Here is a 24245-nt window from a genome sequence, read left to right as displayed (position 1 = left end):
GATGCGTCTGTTCCACTGCCGGGCCGGAGGACAACCCAGTTTCGCCCGGCGCGTCTTCGTCGACCGCCGCTGCCACCGCCACCGTTACCGACGAGTTCCCCCCACCGGCGGCCGGTCTCGCCCGTCCGTCCGTTCGACCGTTCGTCTGCGTCCGTCGTCCACCGCGCCGGCCGGAGCGATCCCACTCGTACCGCGAAAATATAACGTTAGCGGCGGCGGCGGCGGCGGCGTGGCGCGCGCGGTCAGTTACAGCATTACAATAATAAGAATAAGAAGAATGATAACGTACCTGTGCGTATAATACGCGAGCGAGAGCGCACGCACGCGGTATAGACCGCAACGAACGGCCGAGGTACCGCCGCCGCAGTACACTTTTGCTTTCCGCGCTCGGGTGACACGCGACTCATCTCTCTCGCTCGCACGGTGGCCCAGTTACCGGGACGGGAGGAGGAGGAGGAGGAGGCGGTGTAGGAGTAACGGCGGTGGGCGCGAGCGGGGTGGCGGCGGAGAAGACGGCGGGGCGTGGCCGTTAAACAGCGAGCGGGGCGAAACGGGGCGGCGCCCGGATGGCCCGGCGGTGGGGCACGGTGACGGGTTGGCCGCGGCGCGCCGACGCCGTAGCGCCCGCGAATTCTGCGACCGCGGTGGCGCGGCATCGGCGTAGTGTCGGTGGTGCGCGCCGGGGAAGAGGAAGCCCCCCGAAGGACGACTGCGACGCTTCGCGCTCGGCAGTGCGCCGTCGACGCCGGTCGCGCGAGCTCGTGTGTCGTTGTCACGATGTTGTGCTCTCGCGGCGCGTGTGCGCCTATTTCTTGAATCACACCGATAATAATAATAATAATAATAGTAATATTATTATAGGCATTGGATAGGTACTGTGTTGTGTAACTTTTATAGTTGTTCGCGACGAAGCACCGATAGGCTCATCGAATAATAATATTAAATAATATATTAATACCGTTCGCGGATGTTATAATCCGCTCTTATAGTATGATAGATACCTACTATACGAAATCGGTCGTTCAGCGAAGTTTCTGCGAGTGAGACTTTCGTGAGCTTTAGGCGACTATTGTTATTTGAACGACAAACGATCATTACCTGTGTATTAAAAAATAATGAAAATTTAATAATTTAATAATATTATGTATAGAATTGAAAAGCACTTAAATATTTGTAGAAAATGAGTAGGTATACTTTACTCGAGCATTCCATGTGTACATCAATATATTTATAAAATAATGCGTATAAATGTACAAAAATAAAAATATGTTCTATACGCAACTACGTATATAGTAAGTACCTGCAGATACCTATCTATGTATACTATAAATATGCGTAGTCTACCTATTACTTATGTATACTTACATTCTACTGCTATAATAAATGACCTATCACGGATTCATAAGTTTTATTATTTACCTACGATTAACTGTATAAAATATGTATCTCCTCTAATTGTCTACGACATTTTTTCAACGATTTACCGCATTACCTACTCTAGTTGAACATTGATTAAAATTATATATTATTTTAACATTTTAATAGTAAGCTATGTATAGTGTATAATATAACTGTAAGTAGTTTGAATGTTAAAGTAATAGTTGGTTATTTTAAAAACTTTTGTTTGACATAAAATAACGTTATCGTTGTTATCATTATAAATATAATAGTAATATAAATAATTTTTATACAATTATACATGGTGTTTTTTTGTAATATTGTATGTTCCACAAGTTTGATATCAATATGCATTTATTATATATGTATATTATATTGAAATGGATATATGATTTAAATTATACAATTTTATTTTAAGAAGTACAATATCTTTGAGATAATTCCAATTTAATGGCACATAATATATTTCTTATAATAAATAACTGCAGAGGTTGAAAATAAACACATTTATATTTATTGATTAGTCACAACTCACGAAGATATCTTGGGGTATATTGGACTCAAGTGTACTACTAATTGTTGTTAGCTACTTAAATTACGTTTTAAAAATATAAACAAATACAATACTAATATAATATTAGCCTAATATTTATCTGTTTTACAAAAATTACATGCTAATAATATGTTCATAATGTATATTAGTAACTATATTTTAATATTTATAATGTATTTTTAGTTATAAATATTATAAATATATATATATTATAGATTTACAGTAGGTAAGTATACAATTATGTATAGCAATTATGCGCCAATTATATATACGTATTATATTTATTGTTAAATTAATTCACACATTTTTAATAAATATTATTATGTAGGTAGGTTATTATTATGTGCGGCTAAAATAAATTATAAATGCTATAAATATTAATTTAAATAGTTTTAAACGTTTGTTGTATTTTTAAATTTCAAAATAAGTATACATTTTCACTGCATATTAGATATACTTTCTTCTGATATATTTATACATTTTTTTTTTTTTTTTAATCGGATATTAACGTATACTGTAATACAAAAGCAGAGAATTCGTGAAAAATGTAGTACGTAATAATTAGTATTAGGTACTATACTTATTGATTAAAAATATTGTGTTTGTGTTAGTTGATTCATATAAAGTCTCAATTTCTGGAGGTATTTCAAGAAACTATAAAATTAGTTTCTCTTCTTATTTTGTTGCATTTTAATAGTATTTTTAGTGATAAATAGTTATATTGTTGACCTGATTGCTGATTAATCTTACGTCTAATAATTAAGCATAATTTAATTGATAATTATATTCTACATAGCAGGTATAGCTCTGATTATTCAACTTTTCTACCAAATTGTTCACCGTTTTTGTTTCTGCACATTCTTATTTTGGCATATTTCTTTGTCTGAATTTTGAATCTTTAAGTAATTTGAATAGTTTGACATTTTCTGTTCCTGATTTAATAATTAATATATTTTTTATTCATTGTAAATATGTAATTGCTCAATCGCTTCACCATATTTTCAATATTTCACTGTTACCTATATTTGCCGTTTGTCCATATGATTGGAAAACCAGTTTAGTTTCACCAATATTCAAGTGACCAGATCTATCTAATATTATAAATGCTGGAAAATATCAATGATTTCCATAATGCAAAAAATAATTGAAAAGTTTGTACATTAATGCTATTTTCCAATCTTATTCTAAAATAGTATTATTCGCAAACGATCTGATTATATTATTATCATTTATTTATTTTATATAGAACACTATTTAAATGCCCTTTCTAGTTGTTGAAACGTTAATGAATTATCCTTTAATGAAAGCAAGTGTACATTTTTTTTTCGCATAGATTTAATACTTATTATTTTCATATTTTATTTAGATAATTGTAAATATTTTAATATTAATGTCATTTGTTGAAATAATTGCATAAGAAGTTCAAAATTTAGGAGTTTTATTTGATAGTAAAATAATTTTTAAAATTCATCACCTATACTCATCATGACATATTTACTGAGAATAAAGCAACGAAACTATTAAGAGTTATGATGAACAGTTGTAAAACTTTAGAATATTTTAATGGATTACATAATGATCAGTTTACCTAACTGTTTTAATATAATATCTGGGCTAACTTAAATTATTTATCATTAATGTATTTTTCTTATTTAGAAGGTTAAAAAAGATTATTGGAAATTGTCCAGCATACATTTTAATGTTTCTTTTGTTTTAATTTACATATTATTTATTTTAGTATAATTAATCAGGAATCAGAAATCTATTTATTATGCATTTCATGTATTTCATTATAATATGCCATAAAAGTATATTTTTGTTTAATGTGTTTCAATGAAAATCAATTTTGTTGTAATTGATTTCTTATTATTTATAAGTATAAAAATTGTATATGCTTTGAACACCATAGATCTTTTTTAATATTTTTTGTAAAAGTATAATTGTATATAATATCTAACCTTTTAAATCTTAAAATTGTATCAATTCTTACTTTAAAATTAAAATTTAATAAATTTCTATTTTATTGATTATTGTATATTACAGTGTTGATTATAATTTATTCATTATTGAATATTTATTATTTAATCGTTAAAATAATAATAAATTATTTCAGTATTATTTCAGACCACAGTTAATTAAATACCTAGTTGTGCAAATTAAGTCATAAAAATGTTATATTTCATTACACATAGTTTGAATTTAAACAATATTATATTTGTATATGTGATAAAATGTAATGATATAGAGTAGGCGTAGGTAAACTCTATATGAATAATATACTTTTATTTATTTTAATAATTTAAATATTAAATTTATTGCTTGTACATCCGCATGTTTAATATGAATATAGTAACTTCGTAAAATTATTATTGAGTATTTGATTTCATCAAAAATATATTTTATAATTTTGTACAACATTATAATATGTATATTAATATAAGTAAGCGTAATTTTGTTTATTATAGTTATACATAATTATGTGTTTATGTCGCATCCATATTACGTAATTATACGTTTCGCGAAATGGATTAAGTTTATATCCATTTCGTGAAACGGAAATGCTTTTTTTCCACTTCGCTATACGAACAACAATTGATGAAGTGGATACTATTAATACCTAAACTACACATTACGGAATTATAATTTTGTCATATGGAAAAACACTTAGCGTGACAATATTTATAATTATATTTTTTATTATTTTGAACATAGTACAGAATTATAAATATTGATTATGAATATCATAATGAATTAATAATTATAAAAATTATTAATTATGAATATAATGAACCATGAAAATTATGAATTTTGAACTATTTATATTTATTATTTATTTAAACATCGAATAAAATTAAATAAATATTGTGATATCGAGAGTTGGATTTTAAATTGGCCTTAAAACAAGCACACTTGTTTTAGACATTTGTTTTTAAAATACATCTAAAAAAAAAAGCCGTACAATCACACGTTATAAATGTGACATATATACTATATAGATGCATTATGTACTATTATAGGTTAGAATAATTAAGTGAATGAACTAGATTATTTATTAAATACTATGCTTCGTTACAAATGAAAATTGTCAATAAAGCTAAAATCGTGTAGGTATACCTATAGGTTGACGAATGCCTAATAATAATAATCAACTAGTAATAGAAGAAAAAATTCGTATTTATTATTATTCGAGATAAAAGAGTAATAATATATTATAATAAAAGCATAATTATTTATCATATAGTTAGCATTGTGCTCCATATTGGTGTCGGATATTTAACTATTTGTGGGGAGAGGTGACAGTTCTATGAAAAAAACTTAACTTATATCAACTACGTATGAAGAAATGTTTTTTAAGCTATTCATAATGTCTTGAAAAATAAAAATAAAAGGTCACGATCTGATCAAGAAAATCTATATACTAGTTATGATGCATAATATATACATAGAAAATGAATGTATACAAATAATAAATATATCTATAACTATGTGAATACTTATGTTAGTCTAAACGAAATCGGGTCGCGTGACGATGATAATAATTTTTGTAACTATACAACTCGATAAACAAAGTAACCAAAATAAGGCATACATATAGAAGCCATTTTGAAAATAATTTATAGCACATACCTACGAGGGACTAAAAAATCACTCGTTTTGTTGACTCCCCCAACCAGAATACAGCTGTACTGCTCAAAACCTATCGTGATCAATGTCGCTATATATTTATATATTTATTATGTTATGTATAATAATAATATTGGTTTATTGGAACAAATCCATCCTACCACAATAATATGAAATATACTGCCATATAAAAACATGTTGTACTGCAACGTATAGTTCGTGTAAACTTATATTATTTCGTGATTTATCTATTTTTCTGTTATTGGACTTTCTATACATTATTATGTTTATATAAATACCTACCTACACATGAAACACGGAATAAAAACATATACCAGCTAGCTGCTGGTACCTACCTATAAATACTTATCTAGTGCAATTGAATCCACAACATGTACACTCATAGATCAGGAAATCACGCGTTTATCCGTATAACATATCTTCAATAGGTACCTATGTATAATAAATATAATATTTATAGTATATAATATAATTCATATGCCCTAAAATTGAAAACGGTTTAAAGATCAAAACGATTTTACATTTTTACTGTGTTCAGTGGATATCGAGAAAGAGTGCTGCAGCAGCGGTGAGACAGAGGCAGTTATAGCGGTTAGCTGACAGCTATGACTTATTCTATTCTAACTAAATGTATGTATTTATTATATTGTACACATATAATATTATGCAACAAACAGTTTTCTAAACGATTTCTTAAGAAAACATTATGGATATTAAAAATGAAGAACGCGGAGTAATCGCAATAAAATGAGTGCACACATTTGGCAGTCAAGATGTGATTTTTAAATATCATTTTGATGTATTGAAGTGTAAATAAATATGTCGATAAGGCGTTTGATCAGTCAAATGTTTAATCTACTCTCCAATAAAATACATTCTGTAAAAATTGTTTCGTTTTTCATGTTCAAACCTTCACATGACTGTCATGACTACAATATATGCGTGTACACCGTCTTCAAAATACATGCGAACACGCAGTCTCCAATAATTATCAACGTTCGTTTGGAAGTTCACAAACTCAATAAATTCAATAGTTAATGAACAAACAAATTATATTGATATTTTTAATGAACTTATCAATTTACAATGTACAAAAATTCATGACTAATGTTCATAATAACTAATAGGCATTAGGCATTAAATATATTTTTCTGTGTAACTAAATAATATCTTATGTCCTTACGGGCCGTATAGTAATATGCGAGTATATAATATAATATGTAAATAAAAGAAGACTGAGAAATATTAATTTACTGGAAACGTTTTGAAGTAAAAAATAATAAATAATTCGCGAAAAATTCGTGTATACCAATTAATAAACTATAATCGGTCGGCTTTTATCGGTTTTGTAATATTAAATAACAACTGCAACTGTCGGAAGCAAATGATCTACATAAAATCTATTAAATATAAACACCGCGAATAAGGAAGTCATGCATTAACCGTATCTAAGTATATTAAATCAGTTATCGTCATACTATTTCATGTATCTACATAATATTTTTAGTTTTTATACCCATTATACATGTTAGTTTGACGGCGCTACGGTTAATATTGTTATCATACAAATAAGTCTGGATGAATATTGTAGCAATGCGATTATCAAAATCATTTGTTGACCACAACATTTTAATGTATAATTTAGTTTACACAGAAGACCTATTTATGTATTTTTTGTTTATTATTATTAGGTTTCTGTTATTCTCTTCAATTTGTAATGGTTGAATATATTGTAATAATCTGTAGTTTATTATTTTGATAAATTTGTGATGACGATAAATAATAATAGACCCGCACAATACTTGATGTAACGTGATTTAAACAGGTTTTTTTTTAACGATTTACTAAATTACTAGGCTTCTATAATTTTTTTTTGCGTTATTTAATCCTTGGTGATATAGCTGTTTGTCAAAAGTATAGTTCAAAAATATTAAATTATAGATTGGTAACTATATATTAAAATTAATAGAAAAGTATTACAACTAAGAAATATATATATATATATAAAATTATTAACATTAATAATACCATGATGTGTCTATATGTAATTGGCACGCAACAGTCAACTTAATATTAAATAAATAACTTTATTTTTTAAGAGTACGCTACACCCGCATGTAGTATCTCCGTCTTACAAGCGTAAAGCATATAGTAAGAACTGTTCGATCTGAAAAATCCATTTAACTCTTTCATATTTAATATTACGGTGAATTTAGTTATTATCAAATTTAAAAGTAAGAATATAAGCTATTATATAAATAGCTTTATTTATATTTTTATTTTAACGTGAGTTATGAACATTTTTTTAATGTACAAACAATTTATATTTTTAAAATGCTCGTAACTCACTTTAAAATAAAAATTTAAAAATTCTTCAGAGAATCATTAGGAAATATTCCTACTTTTAAATTTTATAATAGATAAATTCACTGTAATATTAAATATGACAAAGTGAAGTGAATTATTCAAATCCAAAAATTAGTTATATTTAGCACTTGTAACACGGAGATATCACATTCGGGTGTAGCGTCTTCTTAAGTAAGAATATTAACATAAACTATTGTACGTACTACGTATAAAATTATTGACTAGAATATAATAATTAAAATACATTTTTATCAGGTTCTTTAAATATAATATATATGTATATATTTTATTTAATATGCAGTGTACCTACTCTCGATTATCTGTGGGCGGATTAACTGTAGTCTTCCGCGGAATCAGTCCAAAAATAAAATTTCATTATATATACATATGCTACATATTATGTAGATCTATTATTTTTTATTATAAAATTAAAATTTTTTTCATAATATTATATGAATTTTTAAATAAAAATAAAACATGCTCTAATTTAATTTTTCTTATAAATACGCTATTTAAAACTACATGATTTAATTTTTTAATAATTTGCATTTAGTAATTTGTATTAATAACCAAATATGTAAGTAATTTCTAAAGAATTTATCATTTGTCAAAATTATAACTTAAAATTCTATAAAAAAAAAAAATTGTGTTTATATATTTTTAATACTTTTATATAGATATAAGAATAACTTTTGCGGAATCTTGTATTTGATTTTCGAGATTTTTTACCTTGCTAATAATTTTCAAATAACTTTTTATCAGCATGTTTTTAGATTCAAAAACTAATAAAAAACCTTTTCTCAATTTTTAGGTATTAAAGCAAAAATAATTCATAAATATCTATAAACACACAATAATTTGTTAGTTTTCGTAAATTTTATCAATTTTATCAATATTCTTACTTTAAATGGTTGTAAAAAAAATTAGTGACTATAGATATTTGTGATTTTTTTTAATAACAAATCACAAATTTTTATGAATTTTTTCGGTACTGATGACTCTGCGTCATATATTCTATTACGATTAGGCTTTTGATACAGCATGCAAGCTACACAGTAATGATTATTATCTTTAATGGAACTTGCCAAACATTTTTAAAATGTTTATGCCCATGCAATTTCAAATATAGTAAATAATAAAATATTTAACTATACTATGAATTATAAATATACTATCAGTAATAATAATGTCTATATGATGATCTTCACGTCTTAGTGAAAACTATTGAATTTAGTCGAAAACCGTTTAGAGAAATGATTAGAGCTGTCAATAAATTTGTAGAACATAAATTAAATAGTGCTACGTATATATAGTTGTCATTTAAATGTATTAAATTTGGTGATGCTACAGTCGTAGGAATAATTCGTGTACACGAACCGTTTCGTAGAATTTATGGTATGTTAAATTATTTATAAAATAATGTAATCCGCATACTATATTGATCGACACATAACGTATCGATAATCGATGATCGATCGTATTAGTATTAACGATCGAAGTTTTTAATGATATCGTAAACTCTATTATCGACAAATACCTATGATATTAATATATTACAGACTATATGCAATATGCATAAGAGCTGTCGGCTAAAGTGTAAAATATATTAAAATTGATTTCTTTTTTTTTCTAATTCTATATAATCTTCTGAACACCGGATATGAATTGATGTATAAACCAGCCTTCATATATCCTGCGTACCTACTGTGTTAGCTATAATATCAATGACATATTATTTAGTGTTTAGGTGAATACATGTTCGCGATTGGGATATTAAAATGCGATAAAACGATCAATCTAATCTATCCATTAAATATTATATATATAAATATATATTGGGGACAACATAAGAGTCCCATCAGCTTATACCCGAAACCGATATTAAAAATGTGGAATAGACAGTTTAAGAGAAATCTATTATTTGTTTGTTTTCGATATTAATGTCAGACTTTACCTACTTCTGTAATAAATATGATATATTTTCGCATTTAAAATAATATACAACTTATTGGTGCCGTGTTATTGCTGTATAATTACATTTTACAGTAAGTCTGTTAAATTTGTCTATGAAGATTTTCGTGTACGTGCAAAATTCGTCAAAAAAAGTCACATTCCTGCTGACATTCGAAGGTTATCATCAGGACTCAAGGGTGATTTTTAAAGGAAAGTATGGTATACCGTAAAAATAGATGTATTAACAAACCTACACAATGCCGCGGAAATACATAATGCTTTATATCAATATTTAACAGTATAATATAAATTCATTAAATAATTTAAAAATAGTATAACACAATATTAATTATCTACAATGATATTATTTAAAAAAGAACTAAATAAAGTCTCAATTGAGGTACCTATAATAGTGCTCTTGTAGATATAGTCATGACTATATAAATAGATAAATTAAATAATAATTATTTAATATGATGGACTTTGAGTGACTCTGTGCCTAAATAATTTATAATATATTATATATTTGAAAAGTTATGCTATGTAATCGTTTAAAATTTAAATATTGTAAATCAACTTTAAAATATTTAAATACGCAAAGCTCTAAGTAACCGAAATTGCTTACTTCAGAATTTTATTATTGTATGTTACAAATATGTATTTTTTTATTATGAGCTGAGGTAAGTAAAAAAAAAAAAATTTTTCAATTTTAAAAATGTGTGCCTATTTATATAATATTGTTTTTACGATACCGAATACACGATTCTTTTGGATATGATATAACATTATAATATATTAATATTATATAAAATTATAGATACGCACTGAACCTATTTTCTGCACACATATATAATTATAATGCATAATGAAATGCGAGTGCATCATACGAACATCTCGTATGTAAATTATTGTTATAATTTTATAGCGTGATTTAATATATTATCATATTTTATACGGGTATACCTACGTAGGTATATGCACTCTGATATGATAATATGAATATGCAATTGAACAGGTATGTTAAAAAGTAAAACATTTATTTTAGTACAAATGGCGATAGTACTTATTGTCAAAATAAAAATTATGTGCTTGGCCGTTTGGTCCGTTTCCGAATGATATACAATATATATTATATTAAGCCATTTAAACAGTAGATACGTGCAGCAATATAGATATAGTTACATAATAATATATTATATATTATTATACATGAATATATATTAAACACTCACTACTGATGCAACTATATTATCATTATCATAATTTAGCACCAACCTCCATCGGCTGTTCGGTGTACATGTCAATATATAACATAGGTATAAATATAATAAATTATGATAATGTGTATAGTTTTCATTAAATAGCAAAACAATTAGAAACGTCATTGCCTGTATGACGTTATCTATACTCTTATAAAAGTTATGCATTTACGAACATATTATATTTATGACTTTTTGCAGAATATAACTCTGAGCTCATACGTGTTATTATCATAAAATTCGCATGCGCATGTGTATATAGATAAGAATCGCCGATGGTTTCGATTCGCTGATGCTGCTCACAAATCGCGTACATACATAATTATTATCATTATATTGTGTTCGACAAAGAGTATTGCTAAGGTATATATTATTTCATAATAAACCCGAGAACGTCGATTCGCATAAAATCTGAAGACCACGTCGGCGATTACGGGTTATACGAATTAAACGATATTATAATATTATATATTATACGCATTTACGATATACGCGTAGATGTAGATGTAGATGCGTAAACATGAATATATTTTTATCGTACGACAGCGATCGAAACGAAATACGTACAATAATAGCAATAATAATAATATAATAACATTATAATGCGAACTAAAACGCGTTTATTCGGTTCCGGTCGTGGAAGTACATATAATATATTATTATATTTATAACGTATATTATGCAAGTACCTATGCGCGTCTCTGATATACATATAATAATATTCTAATAAGGTATACCTATCACATACGATTTTATATGTATAGTTATATATATACCATGTAGGGCGCGCGACTGCATATAATATATATTATAGGTACCTAAGGTACCTATATATGAAGTAGATAATCAATATTATATTAAAGTCACTGGCTAAACGGTATAAACGGTAGTTGAAATAATAAATTGCGGCGTTTATTATTCGAATAGGTTACGGTTAACGTCGTCATCGTTGGTACCTATTGCTCCCCATTAAAATATGCATATATGATATACGTATATATATATATATATTTGTATTTACGCATAAAATATAATATCAATATACGCCCCTCGTATCTTATACGCGCACGCGTGTTATACCTATACATATATAAATATCGGTACGCGATTATTGCGTGGGTGGTCCGCGTGCGGATAAGAGCGGTCGACTGTAATAACCGTTACCGTGGACGACATAATATTATTATTAAACAATATAGAACATAATATACGTATACACGTACACTGTATATATACATATTTATACCGGGCACTATATATATGATATTATTATGTACACAACATTCGGTATAGGTATTCGAACAATAATTAAAAGTCGCGCGCCCGAAAGGTCATTAGGATATAATATACTATCGTATGACCGTACAATCGCCGCATACCTCCTATACTAGCTATACTACACACACACACACACACACACACACATTCGTATATCGTACCTATATAGTATATACATATCATATCAAATATTATTATACTTTATGTTTTATATACTGCCGCGGCGGCGAAGTATATTCGTATTATATAGTGCTGATGATGAACTTTGTGTCGGGCGAAGTGCATATTATGCACACCACCGTCGACGGGCGGCGAACCGGCGCGACGTGACCGGCTGTGACGAGATAATTTCACGTTGTGGGCACCTCATACGTCGCGTATACCTACATTATACCCGGTAAATGTTATATTAAGTGTAATAATGTTGCTCGTTCGAGTATAACCCACTACGCGACGGCCAATATCGTCTACACACAGGCCGTGTCGGCCGACACCATCGTCGGTCATCTCTCGGACAGAGTAAAAAGCGTTGATTTCGTATCGCGCACGGTATTATATATTATATAATATATAGTACCGCGGGCGGGCGGGCGGGCAGCATTATATAGACGCGGTCGGTCGTATCGAGACACTGCGCCAGAGCGTTGGACTCCTCGCAAAATAACACCTACAGCTCGTATTATAATATACTACAGTAAAAGTTATTATCCGGAATACTACCGTCCCGGACGTAGGTATTACACATTTCGATACGGTGGTGAAACGTTTCGCGTCGTCGTCAAACTAAAACCACTCCGTCGTGACAATACTATAGTATAATAATGACATTGTATACATCATATTATTATTATATATACGTTCTCGACGTTCTCATATTGGATCTACGCGCTCGACTATTATCATACAGATGTGTACATTAATTATATATATATATATATATGTGTGTGTGTGTAGTGTATATGCGAGTGATTAATAATACAAGCTATATACATTGCCGGTATACATTATATTATACCACCTTTATACTTATACACCACCGCCGACGATGCCGCCGTATATTTTTTCGCCGATGAGTTGTGACGACTGGTCCGACCAGACCGACTGGTTACGGGCACCATGCACATATATAATAACATAGGTATACCTACGCCGCCGCCGCCGCCGCCGACATCATGTGAAATTTGTTTTTTATTTCGAACGATCGACCGCGCTGCCGCCGCGACTTACGAATATAATACATTGTGTGGTGTATACAACATTATATTATTATAGATACGAGCACGCGAGTTTAAATCGGATCTGCAGCAGTATCACTTATATATAAATGAGTATTTATTATGTATGCACACGGTTTTCTAAATAGGATCGGCCGCCCAATATCATTATAATCGTTTCGATGCGACAACGACGACGACCCGGAGTGCAGTGTTTTTATAGGTAGGCAGGTAGGTAGATTTTGTGTTTAAATACATTAAACGCATTCGTATTTCCATACCTCGTAACACATTGCATTATGCACAGTATACGGAGTCACTTAATCCAATTATAACACTTTCCGCCGCCGCCGTCATCTTCCCGCTGCAGTCGGCGCCGCGGCTATTATACGTGCGAACACCCAAACCGTCATACTTGAGATGTAATATATACCACGCGTGCCTTGAACGATTGCCGGTGGTGAGACGCCGCGTATCGACCGATTTTTCGCGCACGTACAACGCACTTTGACACACGTGGCTTCTATAATTTCCGTATACATATAAGTATAATAATATATACCGTGTGTTATAATATGTGTAACGTACAACTGGATTGTTTAGCGCCGCGTCGGCAAATGCAAATTGCATTTATAATATTATAATATTTATACTGTATCATTAAAAACGCAGCGATATCGTTTAAACTGCATATTTGTATAACGGCAACTACGCGCGTATAATATTATATATATTATATGCATTTGCGGTACGCGCCCAATTATAATTCGCTTTGCAGTTTTGATTTTTGGGACAGCCGCCAGGACTAGCAATGAGTTCACCACTTGCAATATAATTTAGTCGCAGACGTGTGTATACATAATAATAATAATATTGTATGGGTATGCGTTATATATTATTGTGAGGTATGAGGCGGGTGTGAGTGTATGCATTATAAGAGATATCATACTATATATTATATAGGTATAGGTACGAGTACCTATATTTTCTGACGCTCACGACCGCCGTTGTCGCCTCTGCAACGGTAGACATCGCGATCCATACGATATAAATCCAGTGCGAAAAACTCGACAAAAGATATTATAATATCATATAATATATATCATGTCATTGTGTACCGGGTACATTATTATTATTATATACGGTCGTCGTGTAGATCCAGTGGGTGTATATGCATAACGCGTAACCGTACGTTATTTATGCACACTTAGGCAGTGCGTTAGGAGACGTTTTAACAAATTATTTTTACGCCCACCGTGTGATTATTATTTCACAGCGTCGGTGTCCACTGCAGTATACGTTACACACGTAGAAACGCTGGGACTTTGAATTTAACGGGTCTCTTCATTATGATGGTTGCAGGTAGTGTCACATAATATACCCATTATGACCTATTATAAATTTATAGCGAATCGCAAGATTATTGCCTGTTGAAAATCATTAAATTATATAATATATACATTAATCAATTTAATAGGTATGTATAATATACCTATTAAATACATTTGGTACAATGAATATTTGCGTTTTTATATCATTCGTACAAACGCGACGAGGGAGTTTTAGATCTTTGAACGTTTTTCCGATTCATACCCATAATCATATCGTATATACTAGTTCTGAGTAAATAAAATATCGTAATCTTTAATATAACTGAATTTAATTAAAAATATATGCATGGTCGCTAACTATATACGGTGGATTATAAGCTATGCATATCTCGTTACTATTTACCAAATCGACGTATAAAAAATAAGTACATAGTGATTATTGCGAAGGAAGATTAAAATGCCATCTCAGACATACACACACACATACACACACCTCAGTTACACCTCTGGCCGTTCGAGTGAAATTGGTACAAATATATGAAATATATTCGACTATATAATTAAAAACTAGTTTATATATAAGACGTGTCTATAATAACTGTATGATTTAAACGTAATATACTCGTAGTTATTCATAGTTTACCGAACTGGTTTACTGTTGGTGTGGATAGCTAAAAATCAACTACTTAGTCTATTTTTTCGTTTCTTTTTCTTTTTAATTAGTATGCATAATTAATACTAATACGCCATCTATATATACGCAGCACCAGTACATAATTATATAATATAGAATCGTTTAAATTTGAACTCAATAACTATGTGCAGTAATAATCGAGTGAAAAAAACTAGTGAAAACAAAATATTTTGTTGTTGTTTTTTGTGCAATGTTATGAAATATAATATTGTAATATTAAATAGATGTGTTTGAGGTAAACACGACATTATGAATTTGACTATTTCACGTAAATATAGAAAACTAAAGGGTTATTATAATGACTGTAGATCATAATCAGATTATATATAATTTTATCCACAGATATATGTATACAATTATATTGTATGTATATCTGTGATTATATCAAATGATTTAACCACTCACTTACCGGACTTATTTGTTAAACTGTGCTTTTCACCTATATATACCTATATAGGTATAGTATTGCTCAGAGTTATATTCGCTATATTTTTAGACTTTTTAGTGTTGTATAGAATATGATATGATGGTTACTGCGCAGACAAACATTTAAATATTGGATTACGTTAAATTTCAAAGTACGCACATTATATCAAATTTTTAATGGTGAAAAATTCGATACCTGTTATTTATGCTTATGATTAAAATGCGATCAAGTGGGATAAAAAATTTATACGTGTATCTATAATAATAATACATTCATTAATCTAGATAGTTGATTAAAATGATGATGCTCAAAAGTCATTTTTTTCTAAATCTGTTTTTCACTGTACAGATAATATACATCAGCGTACACACTAAAACTATAAGTAGTACCTATTTTAATATCCGATTTCCATTTATAATTATTTTATCGTGTATAATATTTGGATAAAATACTACTAACTTATATCGATCGCGTCTATCTTCATCTGCGCCACTACAAACGCACAAAACTTAAGTATCCATTTCGTGAAGTAGTGAAAATATTGATAAGTTGTATGTACGAGTATCTATAAGTAAGTTTGACATGCAAGGAAATACTAAAATGAGTATCATAATCCCGTCTGATAAAATCACACACACATATATATATATATACAATAATAGATAATTAACTAGCATAACATTTGGAAGTCAACAGCCATATTATATGCGTGGTAGACGGTAGTCAATGTTTAAATTAATTATTGTCATCATTTCTTTTTGTTATAAAAATAATATAAATTAAAATGTTAGTGATTTAATATTATATTTATTATAAAATATTATTAAATGTACAATAACATTTTTAAATACGTGTGATGAATGTATATTCTATAGCGGACTGGGCCACTGAAGTACTGTGCATTTGCACAGTGGGCTGGTGTTATATTATATCCATCGGACTCATATAAAATAACCCAACACGTGTAAACACTGTATAAAAAATATTTGTATAGACAGATATTATTTGTAAATACTATGTATTAAATTCAATGTTATACAAGTTTAATTCCCTGCGTATTACGTAATAATATGTTAGTCTATATATTATATTGTATATTGCTGTGCTATCAACGGTCAACCGCCACCGAAGAATAGTCAGCATTTATACTAAGAAGTTTAGCACTTAAAATATATTTAAGTATTAGTATTTAGTCACAAATCTACTAATATATTATTAAATATTAATATTTAATATACATTATACCTTTATAAAATAACAATTTGATAATAAATTCAAACTGATAAAGTAATAAAAACAAAAACATTGACTACCACACATATGGATTTCGGTTTCTTAATCATACTGCATAATATATAATCAGTTAGCTATCTAGTATTACATTTATATAACATAAAATACATTTTGATTTGATCAAATTCTCAAATTTTAATTTAAAAAAAAAAAAAGAAGAAGAAGACTATTTTGAATATTAACTATGGGAAATTTTAATGAAACGATTAAAAAGTAAAATTTATGATCAATTAATAACGATTTGTAAGTTAAAATAATCGCAAACTTAAATCAATATGGTTATATATACTCGTATATCTATATAAATTAATGTTTTTGCAATTTATAGAGTTATCATAATTTGTAAGCAGCTATGAAATATGTCTATATAGTATTATTTTGTACATTACTAAATATATATTAAAATATATTATACATATAACTCTAAATAATGAAGTAGCAAACTGGTATTTCAGTATATTATAAAAAAAAAGAAATAATAAAAAAGAAATATTTAACTAATGGATGTAAACGAAAGAAACAAATATGGAAAAATATAATTCAAAAAATACCGTGTTATTTGAATATTATCGACAGAATGAAATATTTTATAATATATTATAATTTATATTATATTATAAATTTGATTTTATATACCGTTGATACTACGATGCTGACAATTAATTGCATCCGATTCAATATCATTATTATTCGAGGTCATGTACCTTAAACTTACTAATATTTGACTATGTGATTTTCTTCACATTATACAATTTAAAACGACTGCACATTTTCACATGCACATCAAAATTCGAAAAATGACTCTTGCATGGTATTGGTAATTTGCCAATAATACTTAAAATAAACAAGAGAAACCTTAACGTAATAATATCACATTAATTTGTAATTGAATTTATATAGGTACTATTCCTGTTTTGTGCTTCTAATTTTTTTTTGCTATAAATACGTTTGCGTATAAACATTACTCATATTATATATATTTCACCCGAGTTGTTTCGGCTACTATTATTTATTTACCCGCGAATTTGTATAAGTATTCGACGTGAAAATATAAATCAAAAGAATCATCATAATAAATTATTATTTATTGCTATCGTGTAGGTATATAATACATTAATACCCCTACATAAAATGATTTTTAGTAACATTGAAATATTTTAAATAAAAGCAAAAAAGAAATGAAATATATTACTTTTTTTTTTTTAATACGTGTTATTGACTTCATTACAATATTATTTAATTTTTTTTCAATAACCTGTATACGAGCGGACAATTCGAATTATTCGGCGCTTATTGTTCTGTGATCAGAATGATTAATTGACCGCGGATTATCAATAGTTATATTTTCATCTTGAAATTCAACCGGGATCTATAATAGGTATAAGCGAGTTTCAAAAACGAATATTATTAAAACAGCTTAATAACTAATTACTCGTTTTAGAATGATTATTTAAACGATTTTGATTTAAATGCGACTCCGCGTAGGAGTATCATAAAGTATAAACTGCAGCGAGTGGAAGCGTATCTATATATATAATATTTAAATTTTTAACGTAACGTTATATACAATATTATGTTCAAATAAACGTATTTTAATTATTTATGAGTAGGTACCCGAATAACTTTAATTTTATCGCAAAATTATTTATTAGATTCGTATATATTCCAATTACGTGTAATAATTATTATTGTATTTAATTTAATCAAAAGCAATTTTATAAAAGTCGTTTGGTTTTAAATCAAATATAAAACGTTAACCGTTAATCATTAAAAAATAAATGATGAAAGATTTTCTAAAATATTATTGAATGGTCATTAGTAATTACTATTTTAAAGAAATTTAAAAATTTCACTGATTTTTTCGTATTTGAATTTATATTTATTGTATAGTAAATATAAAATCTAATTGGTTCAGTATGTTTTGAATTTAATACTTTTTAGCTATTTTATTTTTTATTTCAAAGATTGAATATTAATTTTGACTTTTAAGATCAGTGTTAAGATATTTACTATATAATAATATCATTTAAATATCTTGAAAACCTGCACAACATTTTGCAAATCTTAAAAATATCAGTTTTTAAAAATATTTTTTTTTTTTTTTCAATTATTAGGAATATTTGAGAGACAGTGATTTATTTGTAAAGAAGTTAAAGCCTCATATTTATGTTTTAGGATAGTTGATAGCAAAAAAAGAAAAGACAACTTTTAGTCTAAGTTTGCCCATTATTCTAAGCATCTTTGAATATTTTTATTTAGATTAAAATTTATGTTTAAAAATTTGTGCTTCAAAATATTGTGGTATTCATTTAAAATAAATAACATTTTATAATTTTTAAACACTTCTTAATAGCATAACAAATGTTGTATTTAATTAAATCAATATTGACTATGTTTGAATATTTCAAAAACCTTTTTTAAATAAATTTGATTAACATAATTGCTTGGCGAACTGTCTCTATAGATAGTAAGGTCCTATTTAGGAAGCTTTTTTTTTATACATCATAATTATACATTGTGGTGCGTATAGTTTTTAGATTATAGATATTTTAGAACCTAACCTAGCAGCTGTCTATATTATAATCATATTTGTAAAACATACGATAAGCTGATTTAAAGCCGAAAGACTATATATACCTATACTATACAATTTTTTAATAGAATATTATAATATGCATATTTATTTTAAATTTCAGAATACTAATAAAGAGAGTGTAATTAATCCAGTCAGTTAATTGCAGAGCCAGTATTTTGAAGGCAATCAATATAACAACCTTAAAATAAATAATAATAATAATATTTGTCATTTAACTATCTGTCTATGAATAGTAACTACTATAGCTACCTACTACGTATATTATATAATAACTAATGCGTTCTATTACGTAGGTATATAACATATTAAATTTAGTAGTAATAGCAAAATTTGTTATGAGTTTTACATTTTTACATCATAGTAAATTAAATTTATGTTATGATTTTACAACAGTTGCAGGTTTACGATCGATTATTATAATAACTGCCAAAATCGTAAAATCCTTAAATAAATAGTAACATAATCGATTTAACAAATAAAATAAATAAATATTAATTCGTGATATAAGTTTGTTATATTAATCAACGACACTATTAAATTACTTTTAAGAAAATATAAAATAAATAACATAATTAAGTGTGTCGTATGTACTTACATATATTCTTTTTTTCTTGTAGATTGTGATCAAGCACTTTTTTATCAGCCGTTTTTCCAATACTACGCACATACCAGGCGGAGTCTTGGGACGAAGTTTCGACATGAAATTATCCATCCAATTCTTAGTTTGTAGTATTCCCGTCCCCCGATCTTTCAAATTTACATATTTTCGCTCCTTTTTGTAGACGTAAACCCAAACCTCGGATATCGGCACGCGGAGTACCGCGTTGGGTGCCGGATCAGGATCTTCCCATATATGATTAAATGGCCACATAAAAAATTTATCACAACAGCCGCGTATGGCTGTATTATTATGTAAAACGTAAAATATAGTTTTAGAATATTTTATTAAATCAAGCGTTTGTTGGTTTGTTTGTTTATTAACGTGGTTTTATACATATAAATAAACCATAGTGATACGCGTGAAAATAATTATTACGAACAAAATTAAAATTCAGTTATGAATATAAAAACATATGGTTTATATTTATATAACTGAAAGTTATATATAATATTATAAACATAGTTACTAATGGCTAATATATGTTCACTTGTACAGTTGAGATGTCTTACGCTGCAATCTCGTAGGTTTATTTTTGTACGATGATCGATCGATTAAAAAGGTTTCCGATATTTTCGGAGGAGCCACAAAATCTTAATCTTCATCGGCAGCGAGTTTGCGTATTATAACAGTATATATTATTATGTATACCTAATATAAATAGACGATGAGTGGTAGAAAAGGATTAAAAAAAAAAAAAAAATAAAACACCAACAAAATATGATTATGGTGCGTACTTATGGTAATTTATTTTATACTAAACGAATCAGATTATGTTTGAGATTATAATAATATATAAGCGTGAAGTCGTTATTTTCGCTGTATAATTGTATGGTATCAGATTTTGGAAACGCGCTGCTGTAGTTGAATAATTACATTGGTTGATCGATGTATAGTGTTAAGTATTTGAAAGTCACCAGTCTTCGTGTAATGTACTACTATTATCGTCACACAATAATTAATAGCTCTCAACAAGACAACATCCATCGTTGCTTTTGTGCATATGTTGCGATAATAGTAGTATTCATGTTTTCGTATGATACACAGGATTTTTTTTTTGGTTTTAATATAGAAAAATGTTTAGGAAGTGATTTATATAGCCCTAGTAAGAAAGGAAAACTTCAAGTGAAACTATTGAATCTACCGGAGAATACATGCTTTACATAAACGCCAATTTACTTTTTTTTAAGTATACGCAACTCGTGCGTGCGACAAAGTGATGACTTTTTGGTATTTCGTCAGGATGTTTATAAACGTTTTTTGGTTTTAAATTCAGAATAGATTAAATTAGTTTTGTCGAAGACAATATAGAAATATTTGAAAAATTTAAAACTGTAAATGATTTTTAAAAAAAACCGTCGAAAAATAAAATATATAAAAAAACTGACACTACCTTTTTTCAATAGAAAATCGTATGTTCGTTACTGTTGTCCTATACTATTGCTAATACCACGTATTATTCCCAAGCTCCAAATACTTTTTTAATATTCCATAATATTTAAATACGTTGTGTATAATAACAAATATGAAATTGACTTTGCGTAAACAATATTGTAATAAAAGCATTAATCTAGATGCGATACTGAGAATAAAGTTCTTTAAAATCATATATCTAAAAACATAAATTAAAAGAATTTTGTTAATTTTTATGTTTATATTTTATATACGTTGATGTTTTACATATACATATATATAAATATAATTATAGTAAATTATGGTGCATATTATAATATTACCGTGTTTATAACCGTTAAAATGCTTATATTATTATATTTTATTTTAATTACTGCGATTAAATACAATATTATATAGTAGTATAGTACCTAACTATAAAAAAAAAATAATTAAAATGTATTATAAATTATTACATTATTATTAAATCAGTCATAATCTATTATTTTATTTTGTTTTTTTATAATAAATACAGACACGTGGTTAAATGTATTTTATTTATTAATTATAACTGATGTGGTTTTACATACTACAATACTCGTATGTATATCGTGACGTATTTAAAATCTAATAGATGTAAGTTATTTAATCAGGTCAATGGTAAAACATAGATTTTAATTATAGAGGAAGTATACTATGATTTAATACACTGTAGATTGGACGTTATAGGTAAGTATAATATTAAGATTTTTAAGTTTCTGACCAATCAATATTTAAGATACTAAACTAAACTAAGAATTTATAATAGGTGTGAAAAGTGAAAAAATTACACTCTTTACATGTTATTTATTCGATATTAACAGTTTTACACTTATTTATATAAACGTATATTGTATTATGTGTTAGATATTATCTATAATCTATATATAATTGAATTATTAAGTAAGCAATGATGTAATAAGTATCCACTTTTATTATTAATATAAAGTATAAATATAATTAGGCTAATTAAAATTATATATGTATACATTATCATAGCTGTAAACTATAGGTTATGATATGATACATAAGAAATAAGAAAAGACAGAAAGTGGTTCTTCAACGGCGATATCTCGGTATGGCCACTGTGTACCTACAACACTACGCAATTCTAATAAAATGATTATGTTTTAATAATTGGGTGTATTTTGATTTATTAGTAGGAAATATCGGCGTATACGATAAAATGGCGTCCAACGTAGGGCAAAAACCCACGACCCCGAGATTAAAAGTCATACTTATATCTACATTAGTATAATATGGAACCAGAATGCCTTTGAAGCGTGGTCGAAGGAAACTTATTATATTAGGTATATAGATATCTATCCAGGAAAAGATTTCTAATGGATAAGTTTTCCGTAGTAGGATGGTCTAAACATTTGTACAGGAGATTTGTATGTCAAGAAAAAAGACACATTTGATTTATATACCTAAAACATTTATCAATATAATTAATATACTTAAAATAATACTTTCTTCGTAAAACTGGCTGTTAATAATTATAAATTTGAGTTCGCTCGTGTTGGTGGCGAATGTCGAACTTACTACCGTATGGTGTTATTTTAATGTCAAATAGTAAATACTAATTCGGACAAAGTCAAATAGTATCGAATGTGTTTTTTTTTTTTTTTTTTTTTTTTAGTGGTTAATATTTTATGTAAGTATAGAATGTTACAAATTTGACAGCGTTTTCTATAGTTGACAGTGATTACAACACTTATTTACTTTTATCATTTCAGTATAACGATTGACGACGACAGCTCGATTATAATAATTAATTATTATTAAAATGTGTATTTTATTTTTTTACTACTGCTGATGTCATCCTTTATTATACTTAAATATATGTATTTTTATCGATTAATATGTAGGGTAAATACATACTCATAAAAACGTAATATTATTTTAATTATTATGTATACATGCAATATATTTATGTTTTTTAGATACGTGAAACTTACAACACTAGACAGTACAAATATTTTAATATCAAAATATACAGCAATAATTGTAATAATAAAAATAATAGTAAAAATGATAAATAGTCCTTGAAATTGTTTTAAATCGCCTCTAGCTGTTGGATATTCTGCTGTATAGCGATTCAAAGAAGCGGATGCATGAGTAAAAGAATGTGTCCCGAGTGTGCCC

The 24245-nt window shown here is 28.2% G+C and overlaps 1 protein-coding gene across 1 annotated transcript; it reads right to left on the bottom strand.

Moving 5' to 3' along the window:
• Nucleotides 1-19576: 19576 nt before the first annotated feature.
• Nucleotides 19577-20879, bottom strand: LOC112594464. Its single transcript, XM_025339257.1, has 2 exons — nucleotides 20604-20879; nucleotides 19577-19651 (listed from the first exon to the last, which is right to left on the bottom strand). Exons 1-2 carry the CDS (start codon nucleotides 20877-20879, stop codon nucleotides 19577-19579), a joined length of 351 nt encoding a protein of 116 aa, XP_025195042.1.
• Nucleotides 20880-24245: the final 3366 nt, after the last annotated feature.

This window comes from Melanaphis sacchari, unplaced genomic scaffold (genome assembly GCF_002803265.2).
Source record: "Melanaphis sacchari strain LSU unplaced genomic scaffold, SCAv2.0 Contig22_pilon_pilon, whole genome shotgun sequence".
NCBI classification, from domain to species: Eukaryota; Metazoa; Arthropoda; class Insecta; order Hemiptera; family Aphididae; genus Melanaphis; species Melanaphis sacchari.
This window is presented reverse-complemented; position numbering and strand designations above follow the sequence as displayed.

Coding starts and splice junctions, on each gene's coding strand:
- LOC112594464 (XM_025339257.1), bottom strand. CDS start 20,879: ATGTGGCCATTTAATCATATATGGGAAGATCCTGATCCGGCACCCAAC. Junction 19,652..20,603: donor ACAAGAAAAAAAGAATATAT/GTAAGTACATAC, acceptor AAATATTCAAAG/ATGCTTAGAATAATGGGCAA.